Source organism: Hydra viridissima, unplaced genomic scaffold (assembly GCF_058129835.1).
Source record: "Hydra viridissima isolate aposymbiotic clone 2 unplaced genomic scaffold, HvirCarnegie_v1 scaffold_9, whole genome shotgun sequence".
Taxonomy (NCBI): Eukaryota; Metazoa; Cnidaria; class Hydrozoa; order Anthoathecata; family Hydridae; genus Hydra; species Hydra viridissima.
The window spans coordinates 13,793,094-13,817,747 of record NW_028324308.1 but is presented as its reverse complement, the minus strand read 5'-3'; the positions used below and the strand labels follow the sequence as shown (position 1 = coordinate 13,817,747).

Genomic DNA, 24,654 nt, shown 5'->3' with positions numbered 1-24,654 from the left:
AGTGAGGAAGAGAGAGGCAAGCTTTACCTACTTGTATGGAGTGGTGAGACAGAATATTCACGAATGGAAAAGAAAATCAAAGAGCATCTCAGTACTTGGAAAGTCTTGCCTAAAAAAGAAAAGCTAAGAATGATTGACAATTATGTGCTTGGTTTGGATTGTGATTTCGAGGAGAAGAAAAATATTTCTGGAAATCTAAAAAGCGCAATTTTAAATCACTCACTAGGTTCCAATGACATTGTGTATGAAAACTTTAGAATCCTTCAAATCCATGTAAATTCTTCAGATGTTAGAAATGAAAAAAAATGATTTAAATAAAATCTTGATATAATAAAAATATGCCTTACACAAGAAAGTTTTTGAAAAATTTGTTAAAAGAAAATAATGTTTCCAAAACGTCAGACAATAAAATGTCGCTCATGATGATTGCGGTTGAGAACAACTTGATTGATAAAGATGCCATTTTGGAAAACTCGAAAGAGGTGAGACCAGTGGGAAGACCTAGAAAAAATGAGAAAAAAGAAAAGAAGCCTCTTGATCCTAAATATGTTAGACTTGGTTTAATTAGAAATAATCCTTTAAATTTAAAAATAACTCATGTTGATACTGGTGAGGTAGTGGAATACAAGTCTGCTTATGAATCACAGAAAAAGACTGGACATGGATGGCAGTACTTTGAAAGTAGAAATGGAAAAGTAGTAGATGGGTACAAATATGAGATTTCTGGAGTAAGAAGTTTTTAAATTCAATATAAGAATTTAAAAAATTGAAAAATGATATAAATAAAAATCTTGTTTTAATAAAATGGAAAACAAAACGGTGAAAGAATTAAAAGAAATTGCCAAAGGGCAAAAAATAAGAGGATACTCTAAAATGAGAAAGGGGGAACTTATAATGGCTTTGCAGCCTCCTAGAGTTGTCTCTGCTCCTGCTACTTTTCGTAGACGAACGACTGAGGCAAGACCGCTGCCTGAAAGACCTACCATGGTTAGGTTTGTTCGACCAGCTGTAAAAGTTTCTATAAAGCCTACAAAAGTTTCAATAAAGCCGGCAAAAGTAAGGTTTGTTCCTTCTGCAGTGGTAAAGCCTCCTATTGCTCCGAAACCAGCAATCATTCCACCAAGACCTGCAGTAAAACCTCCTATTGCTCCGAAACCAATTCATTTGCAAAAAAACATCCTTGATGAGCCTGTTTTAGATTTAACACCTGTCATAACACCAAAACCAGTCATTCCACCGAGACCTTCATTTTTTTCAAGTCTGAAGACAGCTTCAAAAAGTGTGGCGTCCTATGTTAAAACTAAGTTTGATGATGTTAAAGATTGGATAGAACCCTACGTTCCTGAAGTAGTCAAGGAGAAGGTAAGCAAATCAGCAAAACAAATCGATAAAAAGATAAAGTCTATCAAATCGCTTGTATCAAAAACAGAGTATAAACAGCCTGTACCAAAACCAATTAAAGTAAAGTTTAAAATGACTGAACATTCAGCGGAGGGTTCTGTGAGACAATTTTCTTATAGACCTTCTTCTCGATATACCGACCTTGCAACCTTTTTTAATTTGGTAAGAGAGTCTAGCATTCAAACCATGGAAGGGGAAAGAAACACCAGAGTAAGAATTATTTTAACGTGTGAAATGAAATCTGTAAGCATGATGACTGGTGAAGAAGTGACTCGGGAAGCAAGCTTTTCATCAAGATCAGAGATTGTTCTAGCAACTACAAATGTAAGAGAGCTCATGGGTGAAATGGAAGGAAAAGTCTTGGAAAGTAGTGTCAAATACAATGCTTTAGGATCTAATTGCACTATATCTAAGATTTTAAGAATGGACATTAACTTTACTGATTACGAGCCTATCAGCGGTTCTTCCTATATTGAGCTGCCTAAAGAGCTGAAAGACAAAAAGGCAATCATCAACATGGAAAACAAGGACGATCAATGCTTTAAATGGTCAGTCACTCGAGCGTTGAATTTAAAAAATAGAGACAACGAAAGAATTGATAAAGACTTGGTTCTAAAATCAGAAGAACTGAATTGGGAAGGAATGGAGTTTCCTGTCAAGCTTAATAAAATCAATAAGTTTGAGAAAAATAATCCAGACATTAGCATCAACGTCTTTGGGTATGAAAATAAAAAACTTTACCCTTTGAAAATATCTGACTTTGTAGATCGAAAGCACTGCATTGATTTGTTGCTTATTTCAAACGAAGACACTGACCATTATTGCGTGATTAGAAGTTTGAGTCGGTTATTATCTACACAAACATCAAATCATCAGCACAAAATGTATTATTGCAGAAATTGCTTACAAGGTTATGACCAGGAAGAAAAGCTTCAACAGCATCAACCTTATTGCTATGACAACGATGCAGTAAGAATCGAACTTCCTAAAGAAAGAACGACCGTTCATTTTAAAAACTATAACAAGTCTATGAGAGTTCCATACGTTGTATATGCAGACTTTGAAAGTTTCATCAAACCTCTTAACACTTGCACACCGAATTCGAAAGAGTCGTACACCAAACAATATCAAAAGCACGTTCCAAGCTCCTTCTGCTATTATATCAAATGCTTTGACGATAGACTTTACAAAGGAGAACCAGTCATGTACACAGCTGAAAGCGAAGAGGATGACGTAGCTCAAAAGTTTATAACCATGCTTGAAGCTGACCTTATAAAGATTCTCGACAAGATTGATATAGTAAAAAAGAAAGTGGTAACGGATGAGGATGAAAAGAATTTTGAGACTGCAACTCTATGTCATATTTGTGAATCAGATCTTAACAGTGACAAAGTGTGGGATCACTGTCATTTAACTGGAAAGTATCGAGGAGCTGCTCATAACAAATGCAACTTGAATTATAAACTTCCAAAATTCATACCCATCATTTTCCATAATTTGTCCGGTTATGACAGTCATTTGTTCATCAAGAAATTAGGTGGAAAGCTCAATTGCATACCCAACAATGAAGAAAAATATATCAGTTTCTCGAAAAAAATCAAAGTAAGAGAATTTATTAATAAGAAAGGTAAACTTCAGGAAGTATGGAAAGAGCTAAGGTTTATCGACAGCTACAGGTTCATGAGTTTCAAGTTAGAAGATCTAGCTAAAAATCTAAACAACGACCAATGCAAAAACGTTGCTCAATATTACTCTGGAGAAAAGTTTGATTTATTAAGAAAAAAAGGTATTTACCCTTATGACTGGGTGGACTCGATTGAAAAGTTCTCCGAAACGCAATTGCCTCCTATTGAATCATTCTATTCCAAACTGAATGATGAGGGAATAAGCTGTGAAGACTATGCGCATGCTCAAAACGTTTGGGATGTATTTGGATGTAAAACGTTTAAAGATTATCAAGAACTGTACAACATGTCTGACGTTCTGATACTTGCTGATATCTTTGAAAATTTCAGAGACGTGTGCCGTACCTATTACAAGCTTGATCCTGCTTGGTATTACACCTCACCTGGTTTGGGTTGGGATGCCATGTTAAAACTAACTGGAATTCGGTTAGAGCTTCTGTCTGATATTGATATGCTTAATATGATAGAAAAAGGGATACGCGGTGGAATTTGCATGATCAGCAAACGACATGGAACTGCTAATAACAAATACATGAGTGATTATGATCCTTCACAACCTTCGAAATTCATTCAGTATTTAGACGCCAATAATTTATATGGATGGGCTATGTGTAAGCCTCTTCCTTTTAGAGGATTCAGATGGATGACTGAAGAGGAACTCGCTAATTGGAAATCCATGCCTTGTATTCTCGAAGTTGATTTAACCTATCCCGAAAGCCTACACGATTTACACAACGACTATCCTTTAGCTCCTGAAAGACTAAAAATTAATAAAGTGGACAAGCTCGTTCCTAATTTAAACAACAAAGAAAAATACGTCATTCATCATGAAAACCTAAAACTCTATGAACGACTTGGATTGATCACTACTAAAATTCATCGAGGTGTCACCTTTGAAGAAGAACCCTTCATGAAACAATACATCGATCTCAACACTGGATTAAGAGCAAAAGCTAAAAACGAGTTTGAAAAAGAATTTTTTAAACTCATGAATAACTCTGTCTTTGGAAAAACCATGGAGAATATTCGAAAGCATGTTGATATTAAACTAATCACCACTAAAAAAGAAGTCTTGAAATTGTCAAGAAAGTCTAATTATGATAGAAATACCATTTTTGATGAAAACCTTACTGCAGTTCATATGAAAAGAACAAAACTCTTTTACAACAAGCCTGTTTACTTAGGACTAAGCGTTCTAGACATAAGCAAAACTTTGATGTTTGATTTCCATTACAACTATATCAAACCTAAATACGGAGATCGCGCGAAACTACTCATGACTGACACTGACTCGCTCATCTATGAAATCGAAACGAAAGATTTTTATCAAGACATTTCTGGCGATCTTGAAACCAAATTTGACACGAGCAACTTTTCTAAAGACCATCCTGCTATTGAAAACGCTGGGTTTAAAGTAGGGTTAAATAATAAGATTATCGGCATGTTCAAAGACGAGGCCGGTGGAAAACTAATTAAAGAGTTTGTTGGGCTTCGTCCTAAGCTCTACTCTTACAAAACCTATGAAAAAGAAGAGAAAAGATGCAAAGGGGTTAAAAATAAAGTCGTTCAAAAACACATCACTCATCAAGATTATAAAGACTGCTTATTAAGTGGAAATGAAAAGCTTGCAGCTATGAACGTTATCCGATCTCATCAGCATAACATTTACACCGAAGAAATCAACAAAGTCGCACTCAGCGCTAACGATGACAAAAGACACATCTTGCAAGACGGAATTCACACGCTAGCCATTGGACATTACAAACTAAAACCGTGCTTTACATTTATGGACTATGATCAACTCTTTGGTCCAGAACACGAGGTAGAGACAGATGCAAAAAGCTTGATCGCAGAGTGCAGAAAGATTATCGAGGAAAACAAAGAAATTTCAATTAAGTCAAAATGCTTGATCGCAGAGTGCAAAAAGATTATCGAGGACACAAAAAGGTAAGTCAACAAAAATGACAATTCGTTAGAATTCACAATTCATGATTGCAGAAAATTAAAAATACGACGCCATCTTGAATTCATTAACTATGGAAAACTGTCAATGCGTCAGAATCGTAAAAATACGACGCCATCTTGAATTCATTAACTATGGAAAACTGTCAATGTAGTATTAAGAAAATGTCAATGCGCCAGAATCGGCAATGTCTAGTAGTAACGTGTACAGTTGGTGATGGATCCCGTGTTAGTGAAAGACAACAGCTACTTATTTTGGGAAAGACTTAAGTATTAGGTGAAGCAGCTTTAAATGATGTTACACTTTCTTAATCATTAGTTCACAAAGCAAGATCAGCTAACAGAATTGAAGAAGTTAAATTAATTGAAAAAACTTGGATTCCACCTGAATATTTGGAAAATCATTGGGATGGAAAAACTTTCAAGCAAGCTGCTGGAAAAAAGGAAGAGCGACTTGCTGTGTATGCTGGGCCACTTCCTAAATTGCTAGGTACTCCTAAAATTGCTGACGGGACTGGTCAAACGTAATGTTGTTTAGTGATGAACCTAATTGATAAATGGCAATTAAAAACTTCTGTTGTTGCACTTGTCTATGATACAACATCTGCAAGCAGTGGAGCATATAATGGAGCTGCAATTCTAATTGAGAAGCAAATTGGTCGTTATCTACTCCGACTTGAATGTAGACATCATATTCCAGAGCTCTTTATAAAAACAGCATCCAATACTATTTGTGGTTCGAACAAGTTACCAAGAGTTAGTTGTTTGAATATTTCAAATAAGAATTTCATAACCTTAACAAGAATATAAAAGAACTTAGAGTGTGGGACTGGCCTCATGATCAAAATAGTTTTTTATTTCAACAAGCACTTGAAGTAAAGAAATGGGCAATGGATTGCTTGGAGAGGAAAACATTTTCTCGTGAGGACTATCACGAACTACTGGAGCTTACTCTTTTTTTTTTCGGTGGACATATTAAAAGAGGTTTCCGCATTCCGTATGTTGGTTCTGATCATCATACAAGGTGGATGTCAAAAGCCATTTATTATATAAAAATATACCTACTATCTCGTACTTTTGAACTTACTGATGAAGATGCAAGAAAGCTTGAGAGGATGGCTTAGTACATTTATCTTTTTTACGCAAAGTACTTTCTTCAATCTGCTATTACTTCTGCTGCTTTAGCTAATGACCTGCATTTCTTTTATTTAATGAGGAAATATAAATCAATCGACCTTGAAAATGCAGAGGAAACCATCAAGTCTTTTGAAAGACACCTTGGATACTTATCTGAGGAGCTAGTAGTCATTTCCTTGTTCGACGACTCTGTGAGTTATGCAGAAAAGACTATGATGGGTCAGGCACTTATAAACTTACCAAGACCTAAAGTATTTACTCCATATAAGCCGATGATTATTTGGCGCGACGAAGAAAAACTTTTTTTATTGTCTTTTATTGGCGAAAAGTCATGGTTGCTTTTTCATTTGTTAAAGTTAAACAGACCCCAACCAGTGGCGGATTAAGACTTTTCGGGGCCCGGGGCTATTTAAAAGTAGGAGGCCCCGTTCCACTAACAACGACAAAAATGAGTAAAACTAAGACTTTCTTAAAAACGCTATCACGGATATTTATTTATGTACAAATTTTATATTTATTTTATTGAACTAAGTTGAGTGATTTTTTTCTGCTTTTCTTCCCCGCAAAATCTGCAATCACATCGCTGAAATCCAAAGTTTCTAATAATTTTGACTCAATAGTTAATCTTGCTATATTACTTAAACGACTATGGACCATTGTTGATCGGTGCATGTTCTTAACTCTTTTAAGAGTAGAGAATGATCTCTCAGCCTCGCAATTTGTTATGGGAATAGTTAGAAACAAGCGATATGCTATATAAACATTTGAAAATACATCAATAATATCGGTTTCAACAATCCAATTTAAAACATGCAGAGGAATCAATGTGTTTTCAGTCTCAGATTTATCTTTTTTATGCAAAAAAAAACCCTGGAGGCTGCAACTTTAATAATGTTACAAATTGTTCTATTTCAAATATGAAACTATCTTCTAAATCATTTGAGTACACGTCTACAATTTTTTTCGCGCTAACTTGCAATTCCATGGTACTAATAGTTAACAGCTTCGATAGAAATCCAAATAACTTATTTACGTGGTTGTAACCATCACTTCTTATAGTTAATTGTGTCACAGGTTTGTCAATAATGACAAAAAATGTATTCACTCGAAACTTGTCGGATACGCTTAAAGAATCAACTTGGTTTTCTCCGTTGCTCAATTTTTTAATTACCTTTCTTTTGTTCTTATCCGAATAGTCTTTTTCAATAAACGAGCTAAGTTTTTTTTTGTAGAAGTAGTTGCGCTCCTTCGTTGTCAAAGACCGGAAAAAAATATATAATGCAGCGTTTTTGTTGACAGTTATTTTATTTTTGTGCTTTTGTTTTCAGACAGTTTAGTAAATTTAACTTTGGCTCTTTTAAGTTAATAAAAGATTTAATTTTCAGAGTTAATAAAAAAGCGAGGTATCAAGCTTATAGGAGACATCAAAGACAAATGTTTTGATCAAGTACAGAGAGAACAACTTGCTCAAGTTGTGGAAAAGCATTGAACCAGCTCTAAAGGTGCATATTTCTCAAAGAAATCAATTGAAATTAATTTTCAACAAACAAACAAATAAAATTTCATTGACGTTATTAATTGTATATTTATTAGTATTTCAATAAATCTTTGGTGGGATATGTACAAATAGTCGTAAATTAATAAAATTTTGTATAATTGCTTTCTAATGGTTAATAATTAAATTGTGTAAACCCCACTAAGTAACTATAACAATAAGTGAATAAAAAAGTTGCCCAACACTTGCGCAATCCGTTATTCTAACTTCCAATGTTTTGTGGGGATCTAAAAGTTGTCCTTAATTCAAATTTTTTTGTATTTAGGGTTTTTAGATCAAACTTTATTTCTGGTAAAAACCCTGATTAAAATTTCAAAATAAAGTTTAAAATGGACCACCCTAATATGTCACAGAGAAACATACAACATGAAACCTAAATGAATGATTCTAGCCATACATTACCTGATTAGAGAATCTTTTATTGAGATGTCAACGTAGTCTACCTGGAAACAAATCCGACAATTATAAGCAGTATTATTGCTGACGCGACACCAATTTTTGTCAAGCTTTGATAAATCTAAAATCTTTAACCGTAATATCATTGTGGGTAGTAACACCCAGGCCATTCAGTATTTGGTGGAATCGAGAGAGAGCTAAGAAAGAGACTTCGATAAGAGAGTAACGCATGAAGACTAGTTTACATTGCTTTTTCGTTCCTATCTTGTTTGTCTCGTCAGTATGCTATGTAGTTCACAAATGAATCAGTGTTTTTTAAAAGGGCTGATTTGCTCAAAACCCGTTTTTGAGAAAACTAAAAAAAACTCTTTATATCTTTTAATATTAAATATACAGAATTTGTGTAATATATTTTTAAAAAATATATGCAAGAGTAATATCTTAGTAGACTTTGATAATTGTTATAACATTTCGTTTGTTAATAATTAATTAATGAAATTTCGAAAAATTGGCCCTTTTAAAAAAAATCGAATATTCCGAAATCTAAACTGTTTATATTTTCCGCGTATTGCGGCTAAAAATACAAATCAGCTGGAGAGTGATTTTTTTAAAAAGGGCATATTTGAAACAAATTTGCCTTTAAAAAAAAAAAATGAAAAACTTTTAGGTGGCTTTATTTCTGTAAGAAGATAAAATTTAAACACATTTTTAACATAAATTGATGAAGCTATCATAGAAGGACACAAAACACACAAAAAATGAATTTTAAAAAAAATGTCAAATCAGCCCTTTTAAAAACACTGATTCAAATAAAACAGCTAATTTCATAGCCACATATCTTTTGAAAACATAGCAAGAACAATAATTGTAGTATCCTACTTTCTATAATTATTAACAAGTAATTAGTCTAAAGCAATCTGAATTTACACTATATTAAAATATAAATTTAAAATGTTTTTACATGATTATTAATATAAAATGTAAATGCAGTGGCGGATCAAGGGGGGCTAGGGGGGCTATAGCCCCGGGCCTCACAATTTTAGGGGACCCGATTCAAAGTAAATAATTTTTTATTAACTCTGAAAATTAAATCTTTTATTAACTTAAAAGAGCCAAAGCTAAATTTACTAAACTGTCTGAAAACAAAAGCACAAAAATAAAATAACTGTCAACAAAAACGCTGCATTATATATTTTTTTCCGGTCTTTGACAACGAAGAAGCGCAACTACTTCTACAAAAAAAACTTAGCTCGTTTATTGAAAAAGACTATTCGGATAAGAACAAAAGAAAGGTAATTAAAAAATTGAGCAACGGAGAAAACCAAGTTGATTCTTTAAGCGTATCCGACAAGTTTCGAGTGAATACATTTTTTGTCATTATTGATGTGATAATAGCTGATCGTTATAAAACTTTATTATACGTTTATATAATTCTTGTCATTATATACGTTTATATAATTCTTGTCATTAAAGTTAATTGATGTAAGTTATGAGTCAAGTCATACGCTATTTTTGTAGTTGTCGTATTTACATTTTATGACTTGACTAATAACTTAGTCAAGTCGTACGCTATTTTTGTACATAATTACGCCCTCGAGAATTTTTTGTTTCTGTATAAAAGTTGTAAAAGAATTGAATAAAAAACAGTAGAAAATAAAAGCAAACAAAGTTGTCGTATTCTACAAGCTATTTCGGCAGTATGGCATCCATGGCAAAAATGATTGGAAAATTTGATGGATCTGGAGATGTTGTAGTGTGGTTGAAAAAGATCAAGCTGGTGGGAGAGCTGCAAAAGTTGGGCGATCTTTCATTGATCATGTTATGTTTCTTAACAGATCCAAAGAAAAGTTCGATTTCAGTAAAGCTTTTATTTTTGATTCAGTAATACCAATACAATACAATAATATCACAAACTTAATATTTATAGTAAAATAGAAAGTTCCTAGAAAGATACAGAACATTCTGGAACGTTATTATATATCTAGAGGGTTCTATGGAAGATTCTCGAATGTTCTGTTGTATCTAGAAAGTTCTAGAATGGACCGTAACATCTCCTCGCCAGCTTGGTTTTACGGAGAGCAAGCGTTTTGATTATTCTTTGATAGGCATCTACTAGATCGTCTTGTTTTGATTGTTTTTTTATCTTGACCAGTCGGCTCACACGACAACAAATCGGGCTGTACTATTATTGACTCCTCCACCTCCCCGGAGTTGTAGCGATGCCTGAGTTGTTCAATATGACGATGCCAGACTAGACCATCAGGCTCTGTCTTCACTATGACAGATCGAGGACCGCATACTTCAGTGACAATAGCCGTAATCCATTTTGAGTTGTAATCATTACTTGAGCTAAAATATCTGGCATAAACCAAGTCTCCCACTGAATATTTTACAACTTTGGAAGAGTCCATAGATTGCTTTGATTGTTGTAAATGAACAGGGGATGGCAAAAGCAGATCGATTTGCGCCCGAATTTGTCTGCCATTGAGTAATTCGCTAGGGGACGATCCATTTGCTAAAGGAGTTCGGCGGTAGACCATGAGAAATTCCTGAAGAGCATTCTTAGGAGGTAGGTTTGATTTCTTCATGGCTTTTTTGAAAGTTTGAACTAGTCGTTCGGCAGCACCATTTGTGGCGGGGTGATATGGAGCACCTTTGAGCAGGACAATACCTCGACTATTACACCATTCTAGAAATTCCTGAGAAGTGAATGAGGAATAGTTATCGGTAACTAGAGCATGTGGATAACCGAAGTGTGCAAAATCTTCTTCCAGTAAATCAATGGTAGATTTGGCACTAATAGAAGACGTAGGATGAATACATGGATATTTAGATAGAGCATCAATCATGATAAGCCAATTAGTACCCATGAAATTGATTGCATGATCAAGATGTAGACGACTCCAAGGGCGTTCTGGTAGCATCCATGGATGGACTGCTGGTTTTGATGGAAGGTTCTGATTTTCCGCACAGGTAGTACACTGGTGTGCTAGATTAGTGATAGCTGAATCAATGCCTGGCCAATATACGGCAGATCGTGCGAGTTGTTTCATTCGTTGAATGCCGAAATGACCTAGTTGCAGTATCTTCAAGACTTGATCTTGAAGAGTTTTGGGGACGACAACACGTGGACCATAGAACAAGCATTTGCCTGAAACTGAGAGAGCTTCGGAAAGTTTTTGGAATTCCCGTATCTCGTCATTATTGTCGGATTCGACCCAACCATCTCGAACATTGCGAATAACTGCAGCGATGACAGGATCTTTGCTCGACTCGCGGACCAAGATATTCGGATCATGCATATTGATTTGACGACTAACGGTTTTCACCGCACAAATCATTAAATTTTCTTCACTACTTTCCTCCCCATCGAAAATGCGATCATGGTCAACCGGTAATCGACTGAGCGCTTCAGCGTTGCCGTGTTCAGCTGTCTTACGAAACTCGATTTCATAATTGTATTGGCTAAGAATTAAAGCCCATCGAGCCAGTCTATTTGCTGCCATAGCTGGAGTAGCCTTTGTTGGACCAAACAGAGCCAGTAGTGGTTTATGATCAGTGACGATCGTAAAACGACGACCAAAAAGAAATTGATGAAACTTTTTTAAGCCAAAAATTATTGCCAATGCTTCTTTGTGAATTTGACTGTAGCGACGTTGACAATCAGTCAAAATCTTCGATACATTTGCAATTGGACGTTCAGAGCCATCTGCTAATCGAAGAAACAATATGGCACCAATACCAACTTCTGAAGCGTCTGTTGCCATTCCTAACGGTTTCGAAGGATCGAAGTGAGTAAGAACTGAATCAGATGATAACAACTGTTTCACAGCTTCAAAAGCTGACTGTTGTTCGGATGTCCACTGCCATGGCACATCTTTCTTAATTAGACGATAGAGCGGGTCTAATGTCATAGACAAATTCTGAGGAAGAAATTTGCCGTAAAACTGTACTTGACCAAGAAAAGATCGCAGCGTATTAACGTCCTTAGGAACTGGCATAGCCAAAACAGCATCAACTTTGTTACCTTTAGCAATACCTTCCGAAGATATTATATGACCAAGATATTCGATCGAAGGACTACCGAAAATACATTTTTCTAGACGACAGCGTAGTCCGTTTTTGCTTAGTCGTTGTAGAAGACCACGCAAGTTGGAAATGTGATCGGCTGCGTTGTTGCCACTGACGAGAATATCATCGAGATAGACAGCCACACCAGGTAGATCACTTGTTAATTTATCCATTGTCTCTTGAAAGTACCCCGGTGCTGAAGTGATTCCAAATGGAAGACGTAGCTGAAGAAGTACACCAGTATGTGTACTGAGAGCCAGTCGTCTCTGAGAAATTGGACCCAAACGAATTTGATTATAAGCGTCAGCCAGGTCAATTTTTGTGTATCCATAACCGCCACGCAGTTTACGCAACAGGTCTTCTGGCAACGGCATTGGGTAGCGATGAGGTTCTAGCTGAGTATTAATGGAGACTGAATAGTCGCCACAAATTCGAATCTTTCGTTTTGTTTGTCCCGGAAGCGCGGTCTTTTGAATAGGAACCACAGGTGTACCTTCGTCGTTGAATTGAGTACGTTTCCAAACACCATGCTTGATACCAGCTTCGTAAGCGTCAACCAGATCTTCTTGAATAGCGAAAGGTACAGGTCTTGGACGGCAGAAGATAGGCTTGTAGTCAGGCTTGAATTTTATTTCAAGTTCAAAGTCTTTCAAACAACCCAATTCTGGTTTAAACAGGTCTGGAAACTCAGAACATAGAATTCTGCACCTTTGTTGGAGATCTGTGTCAGGTTTGAGATGCTCAAAGACCTTAGCAACAGTACTCTTGGATGATTTCTTAATCTTTTCATCAACTGAAAGATCAAGTAGTCGAATACCCGATCGGCCAATAAGATTTAGTCCAGGAACAGAAGTTACGTGGAACCAGATCTTGCAACAGGTTGTTGGAGCTTTAACTGATAATTCAACTTTCCCTAGTATCGGAAGTTGATGCTTGCTTGCTGACTCGAATTGTAAATCCGACGATTGAAGATGTGGTTTACCCAAACTTTGCCATAAAGTATGGGTGATGAAATTGGCGGGAGCTCCAGTATCGAGTTCGAATCTTATCGAATGCCCATTGATTTGGAGATTTTGTGTAATTTCATCATCAACATTGATTTGGTTGACTTGGCGAAGTGCTTTAGTCTGTCCATAAATGAATATAGGCTTGACCGTCTTTCGGGATTCAGCTTTTTTCTTGAAACAAACTGCTTCAATGTGACCATTTTTACCACAAAAATTACATTCGGCGTCCTTGAAACGGCAATTTTTGCGTTCATGGGTCGATTTGCCACAACTTCTACAAGCGGTTGACTCAGTCTGAGATTTGTTTTGTCGAGGAGCTGAGGATTTGGATTCCGATTTATGTTGCCCCAACTTATTGATTGGGAGAGACATCGGAGACTTTGAGGGATCAACGGCAGTTTCCTTGGCTACCTTGGCGGCCTCCTCGGTTTCGGTTGCTATTTCTACCGCCTTGGCGAAAGTTAGATCTTCATTTTTGCACTTGAAAAGAGCTTTGAGCACTGCTTCATTTTTAATAGAGCAGATAAAATGTGTTCGAAGAGCTTCATCCAGTGGATTTGTGATGTTAGCAAAGTCGCATGTTGCAGCCAATTGTCGAATTCGAGCAACCTGTTGTGGAATAGATTCACCTTGATTTCGACCAATGCTTGACCAAAATTTGAATCTTTCACGAACAAGAAATTTGGTTGGATTGTATTGTTCTTTCATGAATTGAGCAATTTGATCATACGAAAGATGGTTGACTGTCAAAGGAGTCTCTTGTTGGCTTGCAAGATTGCACAACTGTTTGTAGATGACTGGAGTTTGACAACTGAGAAAATAAGCAGCTTTGTTATTTCTTGTTATACCCCGAGCTTTAGCGAATGTTTCGAATCTTTCCTGATAGTCGACCCATAATTCAGCTGTTGAATCAAAAGCAGCAAAATCTTGAGTGACCTTTGATTCATTGTCTTCAAGCAGTTTGACAATGGCGTCTTGTTGCTCTTTGATTTGTCGCTGTTGTTAGGCTAGTTGTCGTTGACTAGCTTCTTGCAGCTTCTGCATTTCTGCCAATATCGCTACCAGAGTAGCACCGTGTTTTTCTTCCATGAGTAGTTTTTAGAAAATAGAGAGATCTTCGTCGCCAAAAATCTGTTATGTTTCTTAACAGATCCAAAGAAAAGTTCGATTTCAGTAAAGCTTTTATTTTTGATTCAGTAATACCAATACAATACAATAATATCACAAACTTAATATTTATAGTAAAATAGAAAGTTCCTAGAAAGATACAGAACATTCTGGAACGTTATTATATATCTAGAGGGTTCTATGGAAGATTCTCGAATGTTCTGTTGTATCTAGAAAGTTCTAAAATGGACCGTAACAGATCATTCCGTTGTTTCTTGAAGGCAGTGCGTTCGCATTATATGAGCAACTTGAGCAGAGCCAAAAAACTTCCGCTAAGGACATTGAAAAAGCCCTACTAGATGCATTTGCAGTTGATGGTTTCCAAGCTTACGAGCAGTTCAGAGATCGGAGATGGAATGACGGTGAATCTGTCGATGTGTATTTGGCCAGTTTACGTCAACTTATGAATTTGGCCGATATTGAAAGCGAAGAATTATTGCTAAGAGCGTTCATAACTGGATTGCCGGGTGAAATTTCAAAGCAGCTACGAGCACAAGTGAAAATATTTGGGATCAGTTTACAGGATGCATTGAACCATGCAAGAGTACTCATGACGGAAAAAACAAAAGAAGAGTATGTTTCAACAACCATCTCTGAGTTCCATAAAAATGTTAAGAAACCATCCGCTACTGATGTTATCTGCTACAACTGTGGCAAGTCTGGACATGTTGCTCGAATCTGTTTTTCGAAGAAACAAATTGTCAGTGATGGGATAAAATGTTTCAGGTGTGGAAAATCTGGACACATTGCAAGATTTTGTTTGTTGCATCAGGGAAACTCAAATGGGGAATCGCCAGCGCCAGCTGTTTCCCTAAACAACTAACGGCGCTTCCAATATGCACTGTGCAGGTGAACAACTTTGCTGGGAAAGCACTGGTTGACAGCGGATGTACCCGAACTATTATCTCAAACAACATGGCTCGGAAAGCTGGTGTTCGTATTAGAAGACATGATATAATGGTGTTGGCTGTTAATGGAGAAGTTGTGAAAACGGAGGGAGAAGCTGCAGTAACATTAATCATTGAAGGAAAAAAGCTCAAAACATTAGTAATGATTCTAAAAAGTGTTGTCAACGGTATTGATGCTATTATTGGTATGGATGTCATTAATCGCTGTGGAGGAGTGCACTTGTACAATGGAAAAATTGAATTTGGTTTTGTTTCAATTTATACAGAGAAACAAATTGTTGGTATAAATGACAAGGATTTTGATGCTTACTTTGATGGTACAAAGTGGACTGCTAAATATAAATGGAAACAAGGTCAACCACAACTGAGAAATTCTGTCGCGCAGTACAAGGTAAAACCCCAGTTGATACCTCAATTTAATAATGAGATGGACTTATGGGTGAAAAATGGCTGGTTGAAACCATGCAACAAAGAAGAAAAAAGTACAGAAGGGATTGTCCCGTTAATGGCTGTTGAGCAGGAAAATAAAGGAAAGGTACGACCTGTTCTGGACTTTCGCGAATTGAATCAGTACGTTAATTCGCATAATGCCACAAGTGATGCATGTGATGAAAAAGTTAGAAAATGGAGAACTCTTGGTGACAAATTTGCAACACTTGATCTTAGATGCGCCTATATGCAAGTACACATCGATCCGAGTTTGTGGGAGCATCAGAGGGTAATCTAAAAAGAAGAAAAATACTATCTTACACGTCTTGGTTTTGGGTTAAATTCTGCTCCAAAAATAATGTCTTCGATCTTAGGCAGCGTGTTGAATCTAGATGCAGATGTTAGTGAAGCAACTGACCACTACATTGACGATATAATTGTTAATTTGGAAAAAACATCAGTTGAAAAGGTCGTAAATCATTTGGCGCGTTATGGATTGGTAACCAAAGAGCCAGAGCAATGTGATACTGCACGAGTATTGGGTTTGCAACTATTTAGAAATGAAAAAAAGTAGCTTTGTTGGAAACGAGGAAACACCATTCCAAAGTCACAAGATATCAAAACTGAAAAAGTAACACGACGGAAACTTTTTTCGATATGTGGACACTTCCCAGCAAGCACACATACATTGGGCCAACGTTGGCACAACGTCGGAAGCGTTGCTTTATTTTATCACTTAAATGATAACGTCGAACCAAAGTCGGGCCAACGCACAGTGGAAAATAAAGGTGTGTTTCGGACCAAAAATCGATAACTTTTTTGTTACTAAAAATAGAGATTTGAAAATTTTCACAAATGTAAAGTAGTATATGACGCTTCTAATGAAATACTTTTTGTAAGAATTTTTTTGTAATACAATATTATAAAATAAATAAATAAAAATCAAAAACTTCAAAATTGGCAGTTTAATAATTTACACTTTAACATAATTCTTTACAAATATATGAAAATATCTTAAAGTTATTAGAAACGACGAAAAGTACATAAAATGCTTACCTACTAATTATAGAAATATTTAAAACAGTTTCTAAAGAACAATTTTTAAATAGTTGTTTTTATGAAATAATGTATAGGTATGTTAAAGGTACTATATCACAACTACATAAGGACTTTTAGTTCCTGAAATCAGTTCGTTGACTTTCAAAAGCTGCAGAGTATCTTCATCAAGTTCTTGCACATTTTTGTTATACGGTTTTCTATTGCTGGTGATGTACGGATCGGAAGTGTACAGAAGGGTATGAAATACATCCTCATTTGTAACTGATCGAGAACATTTTCTGGCATGATGAAGGCGAAATTTTTTATAATCCTTATTACGGGATTCTTGCGCATCTTCTGAAAGTTGACCGATAGGAAGTACTGCAAAATGCTTTATGATATTTTCTCCGTGAAGTAAGATTTTGTGTACTGAAGATGGCATATAGTACCATCCATAATTGGTCACATAGATTCGGGCAGTTTCTACAGCATAACTACCAAAACTTTCAGCATTTATCATAACACCTGAGGAGAGAGCTTGCAGAATTATGTAAAATCGCTTAATCAAATTTTCATCCACTCCAGTGATTTCAGCAGAGCAGCTTGCATTGTAAAAAAATCTTCTAGCAGTATTACCGTCATTGGTATTACCACTTACTTGTCTTGGTTTGTCAATGATCAACCCTAGCTCTTCACGAAAACGTTTCTGCACCAAGATCTTCTTCTCTTGCTTTAGCCGTTTTTTTTCTTCACTTGTGGCTGCCCATGTTTGGAAAGAAAGGTTGTAAGAAATATGTAATATCATTTCCATACAACGAATCCAGGCATGTAATGTAGACAATCCGTATTGATACGAACTTTCATTTTCAGGCCTAGAAGCCACTTTAGTCAAATCGTTCATTTGCCGTGGAGTAGCTCCACATATTGTACATGTAGATCCAGAAGGCGTATCCGTTAATACCTGAGCCACTTTTCCATCTATCATTGTTAGAAAAAGCTCATGTTTTACCTGAACACTTTTACCATTTTTATTAATTATAGACGGCCGCAAAAAGTTTATTTGGCTCTTTATTTCATCTACAACGGCTTTAGTTTTCTCGGGAGTCTCTTTGCAAAACTCTATGCATATAGGTCGACAAAAACGAACTGATGAAGGTGCCGGATTTTGCCAAACAACTGCGCCAGTTACTATATCAATTAGTTTGATAGGCACCAAAGAACTAGTAAACAAATTTGCATCAGAAACAAGTTCAGATTCCTCTGGAAGTTTCTGCTTGTATTGGCTTTGGCCAGAGGAACCATCACAGCCCCATTTACTATATAAAAGTAAATGTTTGAATTCAATACTGTACACGGAATCTATAGTCAAAATTCTAGCTACAGTGTGATCCAATAAATCTTGCAGTTCCAGAATTTTCGCATGTGTGTTCGTAATTGCAGAAAATGGTGGATAGCAGGTCTGTTTAATTTCTTGAATTTTACAATATGGTGGGAATATGGAACAGTTTCGTTCATTTGTCACCTTCCTCATGTACAAATATTGTGCTTTTGTTAAATCTAAGTCAATAAACACGCTGAGTGCTTCTTCATCCGTTAGCATATTTTTCTGGCTTGCGTTTTCCATAAAACTCGATATTATGTTTTTTTTGTCTTTATCAGCCATCCTTAATGATTCCACAAGTTTTGCTTCTGCTTCTTCTCCTATTGAACGCAACGCCTGAAGATATGTATTAAAGATGTGATCAAATCCATATTTCTTAAGTAACATGGTATTTTTTCTTTTTTTGCTGGATTCTGACGAATCTCCATAAGACACGCACGGTCTTCCGCGTTTTTCAAAAGAAGTAGATGGCGTGGAGTCGGTAATTGCCTCTTCTGAGTTAGGTAAAGGTACACACTATTCAGAATCCAACCAATCACTGTTCTTAGATAAAAAAGCATCCTTTTTCCGTGACGCCTGTATCCATCGTTTATTAAACGACGGAATAATGTGCCTTTGAATATCACTAATGATGAAACACAAGTTGTCCTCAGAAAGTTGATAATTTTCTTTTAAAATTATTGACAGTGACTCAACTGTCCTTCCTCCATCAATATAGGAAAGCAATAATTTACGTTTCGAACACTTAAAAGTTGTCATTTTAACAAGTCACAAAAGTAATGTACATAATATTCAATAGTCAAAAGTGTCGGTTTAATTTCCACTGTGAATTTGTTATACTGATATAAATGTTTCAACTCTTTATATATTGGCAGTGTACATTCACCACAAAATGAGTGTAAAAATACAAGAATGCCATGGTATCAATAAAAAATTGATAATAAATTTAAAAACATATACCAAGCTATTGTTATAAATTAACAAAATTTAAAACCACGATAAAAAGCGGTTTTCTGTTTTTTTTACTTTTATCACTTTTTTCTCGATAATTTCGGAAACCGCACGTTTCTGCAACTGATTCTTATACATGTTTTTAATAAACACCAAGGCTACAATACTATATTAAATTTAAAGCGTGGGGAAGCGTGGGTAACTGCCAAAAGTCTCAGTGAGCTTGAAGAATATTTTTTTTTTCATTTATTTTATTGTTCAAATAATTACTCCTAAACTGAACCATTTAAGTAAAAATGTATAATTTTCTTAAAATCTCCATAAGATGAGCTTTTCAAAAATGTATAATACTTTATATTTATTCCTAGAAAGTTTTATAAAAAATTAACTTTTAAAGTGATGAAGCGAACAGGTTTGAAATGAACATCCGCAAAAGTAATAAACAGTAGGGCTTCAAATCTTTTATTTTTACATAAAATTATGTGAAATTCCTGCATTATAGTAATGATTGACTATTAAACTATTAAATAAAATTGAAATATAATGACAGTAGCGACATCATAAAAAACATTTATGATATGCTATTGCTCCAATTTTCCACTGTGCAACGTCAGAATACGACTGAATTTTTGCTTTTTGAATTCGTTCAGTGTGTTACAGGTTTTAGTGTTTAATAAGTTTTCCGCCATTCTTAAAAAAACCCGTTTTTAGTTAGCTGTTGGTTATGCAAAGAAGTTGTAAAGAAATTATTCTAAAACAAAGAGATTGAATCACGAGAAGAAGTGGTCGTTATAGAACTCGGAAAGGTTGAATCATGAGAATATGTAGTCGTTAAAGAACTCAGAAAGGTTGAACCACGAGAAGAAGTGGTATTAAAAGAATCAAAAAAGATTGAATCACGCGAAGAAGTGGTTGTGAAAAGAAATCCTCTTTGTTAGAATCCAGTTTGTTAGAGAGATAAGGTACTTTATTTCCATTTTTGTGTTTATTTAACTTTAAACTAGTAGTTTACTAATTATGTAGCTACATAATTTGTAAATAAACTTTTTCTATATTAGAGATAGTAGAATTTTTTAATTTTGTATCAAGAACTTGAGTACCCTGTTTATTATCATGGCCTGAAGCAAGTTTGTGCTGCTTCACCAAATTCTCCTCAGAGCAGCACTGATTGCAGGAGAATCTACAAAATTGTGCTATAAAGCTTCTATTAGGCTACTATATCATGCATTAAGGCTACATTTTATGCTCTTATACTTGTATTTTATTCAAAAGATATGTTTCTTAATAAAAATTGAATTGACGAATCAATATTTGGACTAATCAATATTGATAGTAAATTTCTTAATGTTCTAAAAAAACTTTAAGTAATTTACTGTTTTTATATTTATGATAGGATGTAAAATTTGTAAAAGATGTAAAATGCTAGAATGTAATAATAGTAATAATAATAAATTTTTTGCTCTACACATACAATGTGGTGAGTCTAACATCTGTAGATGTTAAACTTTGACAGCTTTGGAAAAGTGTTCATTTTATTTTTCATTTTTTCATTACTTTTTTATATTTTTATTTTCTTTTGTTTGTTTTTGAAACAACCAAACTTGTTTTTGAAGACATTCACATTATCAGAGTTGATTATCTCTCCTGTTTAATTATTTCAATTGTTAACTGTTAGGTTTGTGAAGAAATTAAATGAACTGCTGAACTGCTTTTGCATTTTCTGAGTATGACGTCTTTTTATTGCATATTTAATTATTTTAGGAGGATGATTCCATTTAACTTTAACCATATTTTTACTTATTTTATAAAATAAAATTGAATTAAATCACCTCTTGCTCTTCTTATTTTTAAAGTAGTCAAGTTAAATTTTTTTTTAAATTTTGTTTTTTTGTATTAATAATGGTTTATAATATTAGGCTACTAATACTATACGATATAATTTAACTGGTACTAATAGTTTAGATGGCTGCTTCATATGCAACAAACAGAAGAAGAGTGAGAGAGCAAGTTGATAAGATATATAAGAAATTTATGGTGAAAGTTATCAGAAAAGTAATGTGTCTACCTGCAGTATTTCTAATGATTGTGAAAATGTTTGTTATGATGACAATTCATATGAGATTGATATTGACAATGATGAAGATAATTTTCCTTTTCAAATTCTTAATAATCACTATGACGATGATCAGGATGAACGCTATTTCACATCAGACTTAAAAAATTAAAGTGATCTGGATAGCAATCCTGATGAAAAAGGTATTATCGCATCTTTAGCTGAGTGGTGTGTTAATTTAAAATTTCTTTGTTTCATTATTTACTGAATGAAACTTTTGTTAAAATTTTTTTTTTCAGTTATGTCTAGTGAAGCATTTGTTTTGTAATTTGTCATTTGTTACCATATCCCTCTTTAACAGCTGTTAAAGAGGGATACGGTAATGTATTTTATATGCATTTGCAGCATTTTAATGGTGATTGGAATTCATATATTATTTGTATAAGAGAATTTTGAAGCATTTTACTTCTAGTTTTTGCAGTAAAATACTAATACTATTTTTCAATAATTTTTATTTAGATGTGGCATTAAAAAATGAAAGTGAAATATCAACAAATGTACTAATTATTTTTAAAAAAATATTTTGTCGCCATGTTTATGCAGGTAACACATCAAAAAAATTTTATGTTTTTATTTATAGAAATTTTATTTGTATATAGTGCTTATATCTTACATATGTTTGTTATTAGCTATTTTATTATTTAAATATAGATTTTGTATTTGATGTGTGTGTGTGCGTGTGTGTATGTGTGTGTACATACATACAAACATACATACATACATACATACATACATACATACATACATACATACATACATACATACATACATACATACATACATACATACATACATACATACATACATACATACATACATACATACATATATGCAGTGGCATAGGAAGATCATAAATGTTGTGGGGTGGGGGACTAAAACAAAAGTTAAGGGGGGAAAATCAAAATTTGAACGAAAAAAAAAAAAGGATATTTTAATAATTTGAAGAGGTTACACCCCCTCTATTATTACAAAAACAAAGCAATAATAAATTATTAGAAATCACTTTTAAAGACTTTTCAAAAATCCAATTAGCGATTAGTCCTCCCCTCTCCCTCCCGATTTCTGAAAAGTCTTTATTGACGAAACTTTGTGTAAAAAAATTGAAACTGATAAGTGTTTGCTAATAATATATATATAAATACAAAAATATATGAACACCTATAATTTTAGCAGTAGCTATGGCAATGCCTAAAGCTCATAAAACGAATGATGCAAGTTCAAAGATTTCTATCAAATTGTATAACGAGGAACATTCGAACGTTGTTGTAGTCTCAAGTGAAGTAAAGATGCAAGATTCGTAAGGATGCTTAGCAGTCGAGAAGAACGTTATTTTGTTTGAACATTTGTACAAATATTTTAACATAATTATGTTTATTACAACAAATATTGATTTTCTCTTAGTAATTGTTTAATTTAAGTTGGTTCATTAATCAATGTTTTATTTTCGTTCATCAGCGTCAAATTTTATTCTAACTTATTTGGACATTACATTTTATTCAACATTACAAAGAAGTAGTTACGCTTTACTTAAAGAAACAGTTACCCTTTAGTTGAAAAAAGTTACACTTTAGTCAAATAAATAGTTTTAATTTGATTGCAAAAACTTTGTTTTTGATTGAAAAGATAAGCACACCTTTTGAATCAAAATCAAAGTTTTTGCAAACAAGTAAAACTAATATTATTTGAATTATACGTTGGACCAACGTCAGAATGCGACGCTCGCCCAACGTCGATATCCGACGTTGGGCCAACGTTAACCCAACGGTTGGTTGCGACGTCGCGCCGACTATCAAATCCACGTTGGCTCGATGTCGGTTGCCGACCATCGACCAACGAATTTTTCGACGTTGATCCAACCTTGGGCCAACGTCTATGTGCTATCTGGGTTATTAGGTCACTATCCTGTTGGAGGTTGGCTCAGAATTGCCTGCAGTTTTATAAAACGACATAGTCAAGGAGATGCTTGGGATGATCTAATCGGAGATCAAGCTCAGTCATGGTTGATTGAAATATTGCGCCGATTGGAAGTTAGTGATTCTGTGAGAGGAAAATGGAATGCTGAAGGAATTCAAAATGGAGCGACATTGTGGTGTGATGCAAGCAGCATGGCAATGGGGGTTGCTATAGAATACAATGGCGTAATAATTGAGGATGCAGCCTGGCTTCGAAGTATAAATGATGTCATGCATATTAATATTGCTGAATTAGATGCTGTGGTGCGTGGGATAAACCTAGCTGCTAAGTGGCATATAAAGAATTTGTCAGTATTCACTGATTCAGTGACAGTTCATGGATGGTTAAAAAGTATGCTGACTGAAAGTCATAGGGTTCGATCAAATGGATTATCAGAAATGCTTATTAAAAGAAGACTTTCTCTTTTGCAAGACTTAATAAAAGAATATAATATAAACATCACATTGAAATGGATTCCGTCCTCCAAAAACAAAGCTGACGTGTTGACAAGAGTTCCAAAAACTTGGATAAATGAACTTTCACAAAAAAATACTAAAGAACTAGCTGGGGTAAGTATTGCTGAAGAAATTCGTAATTGTCACTCAAAGCATCATTTTGGCGTTAATCGGACAATGTTTACAGTGCAACGAAGACTTCCGCACGTATTAAGAAAAGACGTTGAAGAATGTGTTCGCAATTGTTGCCAATGTAATTCAATTGATCCAGCACCAGTAAAATGGGAAAATGGAGTGCTAGATGTACCAGACACATGGTATAGAATTGCTTGTGATGTGACTCACTATAAAGGGTCGCCATATTTAACAATGATTGACTGTGGACCAAGTCGGTTTGCAGTTTGGAGAAAGTTGCCGTGCGAAGATACCAAAAGTGTAGTAAATCAATTGGAATCCGTATTTAGGGAGCATGGCCCACCGCAAGAACTGTTGATGGATAATGGAGCGGTGTTTAAATCCAAAGAATTTTCAAACATATGTGAAAAATGGTGTGTAAAAAGGAAGTATAGATGTGCATATAGACCTTCAGGGAATGGGATAGTGGAGCGTAACCACCGCACAGTAAAACGAACAGCTGCGAGGGCGCAAATATGTCCGTTACTAGCGGTATTTTGGTAACTACTATAAAAGGAGAGTTCTGGCTCATTTCATAACATTTTTGATCTCCGTTTTGTATTTTCTAACATTTTTGATCTCCGTTTTGTATTTTTTTTGATAATTGAGGGGTGTGAAAATGTATTGATCTCCGTTTTGTATTTTTTCGATAATTGAGGGGTGTGAAAATGTTTTGATCTCCGTTTTGTATTTTTTCGATAATTGAGGGGTGTCTGTAAAACGTTTTTTCATGACGATCACGTCATGAAAAAAGTTTAATGGGTGTAAAGGTGTTTAAATCTTGCGCGAAAAATTTCTTTTTTTCTTTGTTCATGCTCTTGTTCTTGTTTTTCTTCGAGAATGGACTTGTACAGTTCAATTTCGCGGTAAC

The 24,654-nt window shown here is 34.8% G+C and overlaps 1 protein-coding gene and 1 pseudogene across 2 annotated transcripts; both read left to right on the top strand.

The window, feature by feature from the left end:
* Nucleotides 1-21,049: 21,049 nt before the first annotated feature.
* Nucleotides 21,050-22,585, top strand: LOC149884164 (uncharacterized; annotated as a pseudogene). The gene is made up of 3 exons (XR_016456008.1): nt 21,050-21,344; nt 21,661-21,744; nt 22,372-22,585. The product of XR_016456008.1 is annotated as an uncharacterized LOC149884164 (transcript).
* Nucleotides 22,586-23,009: 424 nt separating this feature from the next.
* LOC149884163 (uncharacterized) lies at nt 23,010-24,287 on the top strand. The gene has a single exon (XM_090098711.1). The coding sequence runs from the start codon at nt 23,010-23,012 to the stop codon at nt 24,285-24,287; it is 1,278 nt and encodes a 425-aa protein (XP_089954837.1).
* The last annotated feature ends 367 nt before the right edge of the window (nt 24,288-24,654 follow it).

Excerpts from the sequence above, each read along its gene's own strand:
- LOC149884163 (XM_090098711.1), top strand. The coding sequence starts at position 23,010 with ATGTCGGTTGCCGACCATCGACCAACGAATTTTTCGACGTTGATCCAA.